This window comes from Typopeltis vanoorti, chromosome 3, assembly GCF_054136105.1.
Source record: "Typopeltis vanoorti isolate ZY-2024b chromosome 3, IOZ_Tvanoo_1.0, whole genome shotgun sequence".
Classification (NCBI taxonomy): Eukaryota; Metazoa; Arthropoda; class Arachnida; order Uropygi; family Thelyphonidae; genus Typopeltis; species Typopeltis vanoorti.
In genome coordinates, this window is record NC_143551.1 from 173565565 (window position 1) to 173578069 (window position 12505).

General features: G+C 37.4%; 1 protein-coding gene across 5 annotated transcripts in view; it reads left to right on the forward strand.

Annotated features, from left to right (window-relative positions):
• The window catches only part of LOC150108743 (twitchin-like), a 2666638-nt gene that overhangs the window by 2407957 nt on the left and 246176 nt on the right, over positions 1–12505 (forward strand). For all 5 annotated transcript variants that reach the window (XM_090390962.1, XM_090390961.1, XM_090390964.1 and 2 more), the window contains one exon: positions 4937–5089. In XM_090390962.1, the coding sequence (XP_090247088.1) occupies positions 4937–5089 (153 nt within the window). The remainder of the gene's footprint in view (positions 1–4936; positions 5090–12505) is intronic.

Sequence of the window (12505 nt, forward strand, 5' to 3'; positions counted from 1 at the left end):
AAGTAAGGCCTAATTTTTCCATGGCTGGAACGTGATTGCATAAACCTTCTCACTGTGAAGAGGTTTCTCTTAGAGAAATTCAGGTCTTGTGAAACCAAGAAAACTGTAGGTTCGTCTGTTTACATCATTGCTTAGATGGAAATGTGCTTCATCTGAGAACCAGACATTATAGAGGAAGGACGGATCTTCATAGACATTGGACACTCATGCACAGCATTCCCGCCATGCAGCATAATCCATTGCTGTTAATCACTGGCCTACCTGAATGATGTATGAAAAGGCACCCAGCCCTTTGGTGACCAAATTGGTATCTCAAGTTTTATCCCTTTTCGGTGTTGACTGCATTTTGGAGACTGTAGCACTTGCTCCAGCACATGCCCGTGATTCTCATTTGTTAGCACAAATGAGAATCACGGTCTCATTTGTTAGCAGTTTGTGCTCTCCCCGAATGCCCTTTGCTTTGCACTCTTGATATGTCAGAACCTCTTGATTAAAGCAATGATGACACTGTTGCTTGGGACATGCTTATGGAAATGATGAACAAACTGGTCACAAACATGTCATAGTCTTGGATCATTTGCTCTACCAACTCTGTAAAAATGAAAATAATGCTCAACAATAAATGTCCTTTCTTCCAATGTCAACACCATTGCAACAGCTAAATGTAATGGCATAGATAGACTCTACACGTGCTCTTCTATTAATGTGCATGCAGTCAAACAGTATATCTCATAGCATATCTACTGAAGGGGGGGGTGTCGAAGTTCAGTACTATTTTTTTTTTTTTTTGTTGCACCATACCGTATAATAAATCTACAAGAAAATTGCATAAACATACAATAGTTTCTCTTTAATTATTGTCTTCATTTCAGCACACCATTTCTACAAACTGAAACATTTTCATCAAAAAGGAATAAGATCTAATATTTGTCTGGAAGACAGAAAATGCACACAGTATCTAGGGTTACATAGATAGGCAGGATATGTCCACTTTGGAGGTGCAAACCATACCAATGACAATGAATTGGATTCAGTAGGGATAACCTATCTGAAACATGTTAATATAAATCTGAGAGGATTTTAGAAAGTGTTTTCAGTTGATTACAAGGTATAGAAACAATTATATTCTTGTTTAATACTTTTAATATTGCATGACTATCCCATAATGCAAAATCATTATATGAAGGGCCACTACCCTGACAAGTTTGGACCTCTTTGTAATTAGTGGATCTCTTCTCCAGAAACAAGTCAGTCCTCCAGATCATTCTAACCTCAATGAGTGCCCTAAAGAATTGTTTCATATTGATAAGTTTATCTGAACTGGTTATTCCTTTGACCATGCTATATAATTTTAGCCTCAGAACAGGGATGATGCCACAGGAGTGGGAAGAATGTATAATAATCCGTTGTACAAGGGTTGCACAAAGACCAGTGAGTAAAACTATCAACCTGTCAGTATCTCCAGACTGTTGGTGAAATTTTTTGGAAAAGTTAGTAAAAGCTCATATACAGAAATGGATTAACAGAGAATCTATGTTTTCCAATGAATAGCATGATTTATTAAGGGAAGGTTCATGTTTGAGCAATTTGCTCACATTTTATAGTAATGTTATTGTTGAGTTAGGCAAAGAGAATGGATACACCATGATAGTTTTAGATTTTGCTAAGGCTTTTTACAAAGATGCAGGGAGGAAAACCATTGAAAAACTGGAGAATATGGGATTGAATTATAATACTGCCTGACTATCCCATAATGCAAAATCATTATATGAAGGGCCACTACCATGACAAGTTTGGACCTGTTTGTAATACACATACTAGGTGAAAAATACATAGAACATAACAAAATAATCTTTCACAACTTTTTTAGACCTTCAAAAAGCTTTTCACTCAATATGGCTCGAGGCATTATGGAAAATTTTAGAACATTATGGTATTGACAGCAAAATTTAGGATTATTAAATCTCTTTATTCCTCAAATGATATGAGAATTTAAATTAAAAATTACAGCAGTGAACTGTTCCAGGCAGAATGGGGGGTTAGGCAGGGATGCATCTTGTCCCCTCTTCTTTTTGATTGTTTTCTGGAATATGTCATAGATGAAGCTCTTCATGATTATGACACTGGAATAGTAGTTAGCAGACTAAGAATAAACAACTTACGTTTTGCAGATGATATTGATCTTCTGGCAGAAAGTGAAGAAGAATTACAAGAGCTAACCAGCAGTGTTTTCGGAACATTAAAAAAATATGGATTATACATAAACCTACAAAAAACAAAAACAACGATAACCTCAAAATCAGACATTGAATTCTTAAAGATATAAATTGGCAATAAACAAATTGAGAATGTAAACAAGTTCATTTATCTAGGAAGCACGCTGCGTCAAGATGGTCGTTCAAAAACCGACATTAAATATGGAATTGCTAAGGCAATCGTGGCCCTACAGAAGTTAAAACCATTGTGGGGAGATAACAGAATAGCAATCACAACCAGACTAAGACTAATTAACACCTTGGTGAATTCCATCCTCTTGTATGGTTCTGAGGCCTGGACTTTATTGAGAGAAAATGAAAGGAGACTCCTGTCTTTTGAAATGAAAACTTACAGAAGACTTTTGAGAATTCCCTATGCCGCTCACGAAACCAATGAAAATGACTGAAAACTGATTGATTCAATAGATGGGAGAAGAAGGGAAAATATTCTGACAGTCATCAGAAGAAGACAGATGAAATGGTTCAGACATTAATGTCGTTCTGGGACCAAGGTTTAGGGGCTGACCTCGATTAAAATGGACTGATAACATCAAAAAATGGACAAATTCCCCCCTTTCTCAACTGACATCAAGAACAAGAGACTGATATGATTGAAGGAGGCTAACAAAGAATATCACCTACCAATGAATGACCGACATTAAATAATCCATTTAGGACTATGCGAGAGAAGAAGTGTGGATAAGAGGATGGCTGACTGACAGATATCATAAAATGGTATATGAGGGGTAGATATGAGCCTCCAAGATTTAAGATGGCTAGTGGTTCAGTCCTTGGTCCACCGTCATTCAATCAATATTCAGAGTAATAACATTGGGAAGGATTTACAGGTGACATACAGCATTTGCTGATGTTACATAGATTATTATTATTATTATTATTTAGGCCTCCAAGAAGTCAAAATACTCATTGCGGGAGGTCCTTCCTAGGAAACACAAGTCTATCAAGACTCATCGTGGGTGGTCCCTCCTAGGAAATACAAAGTCTATCATACCACTCCTTAAACTCATTGACCGTTCTCGCTCTCACCATTCTATCAGGCAATGCATTCCACGGCTCAACCATCCTCTATGCAAAGAAACCACTCCTCACCCTCTTGCTCACAGTTTTCCTTTCAGAACTTCCAGGGATGGCCCCTTGTCATCACTCCTTCGTGCTGTTCAACCAAGCGAAAGAACTCCCCAGTGTCAACCCTGTAACCATCTCTCAACAGTTTAAAAATCTCAATCATATCACCTCTCCTTCTTCTATCTACCAAACTCTGCAGTCCACACTCCTTCAGTCGATCCTCATAACTAACATTGTACAGTCCTGAAACTATCTTTGTTATCTGCCTCTGTACCCTTTCCACAGTTAATTTATCCCCTTCAAATCCTGGGGACCAAATCTGAGAACAATAGTCTAAGTGTGGTCTGATCAGGGTCTTATACAACAGAATGATAACTCTTTTATCTCTGCTGGTCAGCACCCTTCTCATTATTGCAGCAATCCTCTTTGTTACCTTCACCATCTTTGCAAGGTTCAAGGATAATTCATCGCTGGAAAATTCATCGAATGGACAATTCATCGCCGAAAATTCATCGCAGGGACAATTTATCGAGGGGAAAACTTATCGCAAGGAAAATTCATTGCATGAACTATTGATCTGAAAAAATTCCCTGAAAATGTTATTCACTAGAAAATTGAAATGAATTGCATCGATACTGATGTATAAAAAGTAAATGCAGTGCAAGATAAATTTTGCAAAATAAAATTATATATAAAAATATAACTTTATGATTATCTGCATATTAGTTCGCACGGTTATCCCAGTGGCTGGTTGCTTCACAACCATATGGCTGGGAAAGGAGTGTCCTGGGTTCGAACCCAGGAACTAAGATCCTAAGATCCTAAGCTCCTCATGTCGCTGACATGAGGAGCTTAGGATCTTTTTTAGACATAGCCAAGTTAGCCAGTTTTGGGTGAGGACTACAGGGTTTTTCTCCCCAGTTTATGTGAGGTTTCTCCTCCCACAAGCAATCAAACCAGCCCTGAGAACATAACGCTTCTAACATAGGATACGCTGGGAGGCATAGGACCAACAACCTTATCCTCGTATAATGGTTGCGGTTATAATTTTGTGAATATTAATATTCCATCAACAGAATCTGTAGTATCAAAGTAAGAAAGAATATTTATACCATTTTAAGATGAAACTGAGATTAGAAAACTCACAAATCAATAAAATATTACTTTCACTGTATAAGAATAAAAAAAAAATTATGAAAATTTAACTAAATAATACATAGATCTAACCCTCTTTTACCTCTACGTGTTGAGAGTTTCTATTCCTTATAACCGCAACTGTTATATGAGGATAAGGTGGTTGGCCCTATGCCTACCAGTGTATCCTATGTCTGTAGAAGCGTTATGTTCTCAAGGCCGGTTTGCCTGCTTGCGGGAGAAAAAAACTCCACATAAACTGGGGAGTAAAATCCTCCTACCCCAAAACGGGCTAACTTGGGTAAATTTGAGAAAGATCCTAAGCTCCTCATGTCAGCGACGGGATTCGAACACAGGACACTCCTTCTTCCTGCGTTCGTTGGGCGCCGGGGGGGGGGAGATACCCCCAGTATATATATATATATATATATATATCACAGACTATTTATATTTCCTTTCAGGCTTAGTGGTCTTTCTCCATTTGCTGGTGACAATGATGTTGAAACACTAAAGAATGTTAGAGCATGTGACTGGGACTTTGATGATGAAGCTTTTGCAAATATTTCTGCAGAGGCAAAGGATTTCATTAAAAGACTTCTGACTAGGAACAAAGAGTGAGTTTTTTTGATTATTTTTCCTTTAATTACTTTCAAAAAAAATTTGCTTTAATGAAATTATAGAAATTGCTATTTCCCATGATAATACTGCATTCGAATTTCTGCAACCCGCATTACATGCTAAGTTGCTGCCTTTTTTCTTGTAACTATCTCTTACTTATTTGGGGCATGAAGTAGTTTGATAAAAAGTATCTTTTCTGATGTAAGCAGCATAGTTTCTGAATCATGTAACCCGCATGCATGTGATGATCATCATATTATCATCATCTTCCACCTAAAGCAGGTTGAGGCTACCATGAACAGTGCCTTTCCAGTCCAATCTATCAGCAGCCAAATTATTAAATTTATGTTAGAATTCAGATCACTTATATATTTGATGTCTTCTGTCCATTTCTTTCTAGGTCTTTCCATTGGTATATTTTCTTCTATGCTTCCATTTTGAAGAATTTGTAGAAACTTTTCAGTAAATATTCAGTACACATGTGCATGCCACTGTAACTGTTTTTCTCTGATTCTTGTAATTACAGAAATATGATGGTGTAATTTTTTTCTGATCTCATTTGCATTCTATGATGTTTCATTCATTTTCCTCAAACACTTGTTTTTAAAGCCTATGCAATCTTTATTCTTCTTTCTGTTTGATAACCCAAGTCTCTGCACCATGAAGAACTGTGGAGAGTACCATTACACATATATTTTAATTTTAAGTTTATTGGATAAATGAGCACACTGTGATCAGGGTGCCTAAGTAAGTGAATTTTTTTAGCCTGTTCCAATATATTTTCCTTCCACTTTTAAGTTAAGCTTTTCTCCATTTCTGACTGTTACCATTATTTTGGTTTTTTATTAAAATTTATTTGCATTTCATAGTTTACTGTTTTTATGTAGGTTTTCAATAATATTTTTGAAACCTTCTTTATTATCTCAAATAATACTAGATTATCTGGATATTTTATATGATGTAAATTTTGTCCATTCATAGTTATTCCAATGTTTTTTTCTGGAACAGACTTGTACTAGTTATTCCATGTACAGGTTATGATGAAACAAATATGGTGAAAGTGAATATCCATGCAGGACACAGGACACCTCTTTTAACTGGTATTAAGTTTTAACTGCTCCAAATGTTATTGTTGCCATTGTAGTTTTATAGCACTGGAGGATGATACTGAGTATTTTCCCTCCTTTATTTTTTGTTCTTAAATTTCAAACAATTTATTTCTGTTTATTGAATTAATTGCTTGCTTAGTCTATAAAGCAGCAGTAAACATTTCTGTTTTTTTTTCTCCACATCAATTCAGCTAATTGTAAAAGAGTATATGTTGCATCCGCTGTAGATCTCCCTCTCCTAAATCACATACTAATATACTTTTAATAATATTGCTGGATACTATATATATATATATAGAAACATAATAAATAATTACTGAAATCACCATGCTCCTAATAAATGTAGTTGTTTTAGAAAACAGTAAATTTAGTTTCCATGATATTTTCAAAAATGAATTGTTTATGAATGAATTATCATATGCTAAATGCAATTTTTTAATGGGTTAAAAATTCTATGGATGCACATTATTCAGAATGGATGTAAAAAATTATAGAGTTATTTATTCAAAAATAACTTGTAGAATTTTGAATTAACTCTACAATTACATCCATTCTGAATGATGTGCAATTTAATTTTTATTATAGTACAGCCCAATATTTTATGAAAGTTATATAAATGTGTTTCCCTTTGCATATGTATATATATATGTGTGTGTGTGTATACACTGCTTGTAAACAAGTCAACAACAGACACCATATTGTGAGTAACAAATAGCTGTGATGCCCACCTTAATAAGATGTAGGACCTACTTTTGCTGCAGTGATTACAGCAATCCTACAGGGCACACTTTCCAAAAGCATACAATATCGATTAATGGGAATTTTGCACCATTCTTCCAGTAGACATGTAATGAGACCCTGGACTGTTGTGGGATGGATGTCCCTTGACCTTACCGGATGCTCCAGTTCACCCCACAGATGGTCAATAGGATTGAGATCAGGACTCTGTGGGGGCCAGTTAAGTGTGGTGATGTTCATGTCCACAAACCGTGCAATTACATTAGCAACCTTATGACATGGTGATTGTCTTGGTGAAAGACATAATGGTCAGTGCTGCAGAAACACCACAAAGCTGCATTTCAAGAATGTTCAGATACCTTTCAGAGCTCAGTGTTTGTTGCACCACTAACAGAGGTCAGAGGCCAAACCAGGATAAATAGGGCCATAATATCATACTGCCATATCCGAATTTCATAGTTGGTAAGAGATTTCACCAATATCTGCCACATCCACCCATCCATCTGCTTGTAAGAGGAAGTGATTCGTTGCTCCATAACAGAACTTTCCAGGCTTCCATGTCCAACTGCACATGCTCTTTGCACCTGTCACCCTCACCAAATGTAACTGTAGGGTGCTATGGAGGATAATATGTAAAAATTGCCATACATCAGCTGGCACATTGAATGTGGAGTTCTGGGTATTGATGCACAAAAACATCTGAAACCAAGACTCACAACATGGATTTCTCTGGTAGGACTGCAATATTCAAACTCTGAACAACATTCAGTCATCTTCGGTGGTGCAAAGAGCATGTGCAGTTGGAAGCCTGGAAAGTTCTGTTATGGAGCAACGAATCACTTCCTCTTGCAAGCAGATGGATGGGTGGATGTGGCAGATATTGGCAGGATTCGAACCTGCAGCCTTTTGGTTGGAGAGCAGATATGCTAACCACTAGGCCAACCAGACTGGCGTATTATGGCAACTAGGCATATTATTATACCTTATCATAATGATTAAGATATACCTCCCAGAATGAGTATATGACTCCATAGAAGTCAGATGTTAATAATAATAATAATAATAATAAATTTCAGAATATTGATAAATGGTAGCCTGTTTCTGAATGTCTTTAGATAACTTGCTATGAAACCATTATTCTGATTGTGGGAAGCTCTGAAGTGACTTAAAAACATTTTTTGTTTGGCCTTTAGACGAGGGTTTTCCACGTTATCCATTGCTCAGTTGATGCATGCTATTAACATACAAGGAACGTCCAAGTTTCCCGATGGGCTGTCAGAGAAACAAAAATATTATTATTATTATTTAGGCCTCCAAGGATTCAAAAGACTCATCGCAGGAGGTCCTTCCTGGAAAACACAAATCTATCAAGACTCATCGTGGGCGGTCCCTCCTAGGAAAACACAAAGTCTATCCAAATCTGAGAACAATAGTCCAAGTGTGGTCTGATCAGGGTCTTATACAATGGAATGATAACTGTTTTATCTCTGCAGGTCAGTTTCCTTCTCATTATTGCAGCAATCCTCTGTGTTACCTTCACCACCTGTGCAATATGTCCCCTAAATTTCAGGTTTCTATCAATCATCAATCCCAGATCTCTTGTCTCTCATACTTCCTCCAGTATATCTTCTCCAATACACTATGCAGCGTCCCATCGATGTGCCCCAAACCTCAAGCCCTTACATTTTGCTGCATTAAACTGACAACCCCATTCATTTGTCTATCTGTCTAGCTTATTCTGATCCTCTTGCAGGACCACCACATCTGCAGTCTTACTAATAACCCTTTCCAGCTTCACATCATTCACAAACAACTGAATATCCTCCTGCAATCCACTGACAATGTCACTGATATAAAGGTTAAACAATATAGGTCCCAGCACTGAGCCCTGTGGGACTCCACTTGTAACCTTCTGCATCCTTGAAACTGCCCCACCAGGCACACAACTCTCTGATACCTATCGGACAACCAATCCTGTATTCAGTTGGCCAATCTGACATCCAAATCCATGTGCTGCAACTTAAATATCAGCTTATCATGTGGCACCCTGTCAAATGTCTTTGCTAAATCCAAGAAAATTGCAGTATATGCCTTTCCCTCATCTACTACTCTTGTAACTTTATTATAAAAGGCTAGCATATTACTAAAACAAGAGTGTCCCCTCACAACTTCATGTTGACTCTCACAGATAACATTACCCTCATCTGCCTGATGTTGTATACGGTCCCTGACTAATTTCTCCAAGATCTTAACAACTACTGATGACACACAAAGTGGCTTGTAATTGGACACTTCCAGTCTGCTACCACCCTTATGCAATGGCACTATCTTACCTTCCTTCCATTCTCTGGGCACCTTTTCCATAGCCAGACTTTCATTGAAAAGCCATGTCAAAGGAGCTGTAAGTTCCTTAGCACATTCTCTCAAGACTCTTGGTGTAATACCATCCAGTCCCACAGCTTTACTGATATCCAGAGTACTCAGCATGTGGAACACACTCTCCTCCTGCACCTCTAACCCTCGCGCCTGCCCTATCCCTCTAGTATTAAAATTTACTCCTCCAGGATGAAATACACCAATAAAGTGTTCATTGAACAATTCCACCATGTCCTCTGCATTATTCACTCTAATCCCATTTTTATCCCACAATGTCATTCTTCCACAATAATTTCTCCTCCTACTGGCCACATTGCTAAAATATACCCTAGGATTTTCTTTGGATCTTAGGGCTAATCTCCTCTCATATTCCAGTTTCGTCTTCCTTACCACACTAGTCACTCTTCTGGCTTGTGTCTTATATTCTTCATGCAGCTGACCTTCACCTGTCTCCTTATATCTCTTCCATAGCCTCTTTTTCATTCAGTTCTTGTTTAATATTGTTTGTCATCCACTTTACACCAAATTGTGTCCTCCTCTTCACTTGTGGAATACAGCTATACTTACAAAAAAAACTTTATTGGAAATTAAAGTAGATATCTTTCACTACTTTTCTGCATAATTTCTGCCATTGTTCAAGCACTTATCATAATGGGGCACCAAGAGTTCTATATCTTCTTTGTAGAAGGTGACGCAAACTACGTATCAACTTCTTCTTTGACCTCGTCATTATCTTGAAACCGCCAGCCACCAAAAAAAAGATTTCAGATGTTTGAACAGGTGAAAGTATCTTGGTGCAAGATCAGGACTATGTGGAGGATGATGGAATTGTTCCCAGCCGAAAGTGGCAAGAAGTTGTGTTACGCCGGCCGTGTGTGTGTGGGTGGACGTTATCATGAATCAAAACAACACCCCTTTGAAGCATGCCATGTCATTTATTCTGGATCAACGATGCAGTTTCTTAAGGGTTTGGCAGTACATACTCATGTTTATTGTGAAGCCTTGACCCAAGACGTCTACCAGAAAAATTCCTTGTCTGTCCCAAAACACAGTGCACATGATTTTCTTAGTGGAAACCATTGTCTTCAATTTTGTCTTGACTGGTGATGAGGTGTGCCTCCACTCCATGAACTGTTGTTTGGATTCAGGGGTTGTGTGCAGCACTTAAGTCTCATCCCCAGTGACAAATCTGCTCAGGAAAGCATCACCATCCTCATGGTAGAGTGTCAAGAATTCCAACGCACTGCCCATCCGACACTTTGTGTTGTTCTGTAAGCAACTTCGGCACCCAGAGTGCACACAATTTCCGATAATTCAGTTTCTCTGACACAATTTCATGAAGACATGTGAAACTTCTGGAAATTGGAGCGAGAGTGACATCATAGTGAATCCCCTATTCTGTTGAATCTTCTCTTCAACTGAATGCACTAAATCGTCAGTAACTAAAGATGGTTGCCTGCTCCGTTCATCATCTCGCACACCTGTCCTTCCTTCATTAAAAAGTCTTAGCCATCTTCTTACCATTGAATCACTCATTGCATGTTCTCCATAAACCTCAATAATTTGCTGATGAATTTCAGCTGCTTTAATGTTCCTCACATGCAAGAAACAGATAACTGACCTAATTTCACATGTGGCAGGTGGTTTGATTTTCTTAGACATTATAAACACACAACAAGATGAGTATGCGCTGCGAGAATGTCTGAAAATAGCACCAGTGCCTTGCTAAGGAATCAACAAACTCAGCACACATGCACACCATTGCGATCACAGCAGTGCAGTGAAAATATTTAAAAACAGAACTTACTTTCTGGACATTCCTCGTAGAAGAGTTTATTACTTGATTGGGTAATTAAAAAAATAACCAACCATTATTCCAAAATCTTGATTTTTTTTATGTTGTTCCAATCCACGAAAGGTTTATTTGTAAACCTATAGTATATTTGTAACATGGGTTTTCTAATGATTTTTCCCTATTTTATTGATTTTATACATTTTTTTGTATCTATCTTTATTAATTTTTACCTAATCCTGAAACCCACTCTAAAGGCCAAACATGGAACTTTTTCAAGCCACTTCAGGCCTTCAATAAGCAGGTATCTTAATTTCTCATCACAACAGTAACCATGTAACCAAGTCTTCACACAAAACTTGAGGTGTTTCCTGATTAAAGCCTTATACAGAGAGATATTGCCTTATCGCTGTGTCATTTTTGTTTTTACACTTCTACACTCTGAAATGCAAATTTTTAATTGAATTTAAAATGGACATTCCACTCATCTTTTTAATCAAAAAATCAATGTAAATCTTTTTGAAGAGAATTGACATCATCACTGCATATAATATTCCCCAATCTTGTATCGTCAGTAAATAAGTGAATATCCCCTCATTTCACCTGAAATAACATTAACAAATAAGTGAAACAGTAGTGGTCCATGAACATAGAGACTCATGGCACACTGGTCATCATCCTTTTCTGAAATGTCACACACACACAGATTTGTTGGTATCATTCACTTGTCAAATTTCCTGTTCATCAGACTGATCTGTTATTCATCCCTGTCTTCTTCAAGTTGTACACTAACTTGGCACATGATCAAATGTCTTTGCAAAGTCTTAAAATATCACCATATATCAGACTCTTGTTCTGCACATCACCTGCAGGTTTATTATGGTACTAAACCTAGTACTCTCCTTTACAAACCCATACTAATAATCATGAAGAATCCTACCATCAGTTTAATCCGGTATCATTCTGTTCCTAATCAAATCTTTCAAGTGCCTTAATAATCTCTGAAGACATTCAGACTCATAATTAAAATATCTGTTTTGGCACAATTGTTCATTGGTGTGTTATTTAGCCATTCTACTCCTTTAGAACTATCACAAGACTTTCATCAAACATTCAGGTCACAGGCAGAGTGCTCTTTACACATCCTCTTAATTATATGACAATATATCACTTACCTACAGCCTTTTTAATATTTAGCTTAGTCAGTGCTTTATTCACTTCTTGTTTATTCACTCCTTATAGTTTCGCCTCTCTTCAGAGATTTGTATAGTTCACTCTCACCAGTATTCAGTATTCATGAGAGTGAGATGCGGAAGGGCGTGTAGGTGATGTCACATAGGGGAAACTGTTGAGGTCAGAACTGAAGAGCAGATATGGTGGTCACTATGTGGGAGATT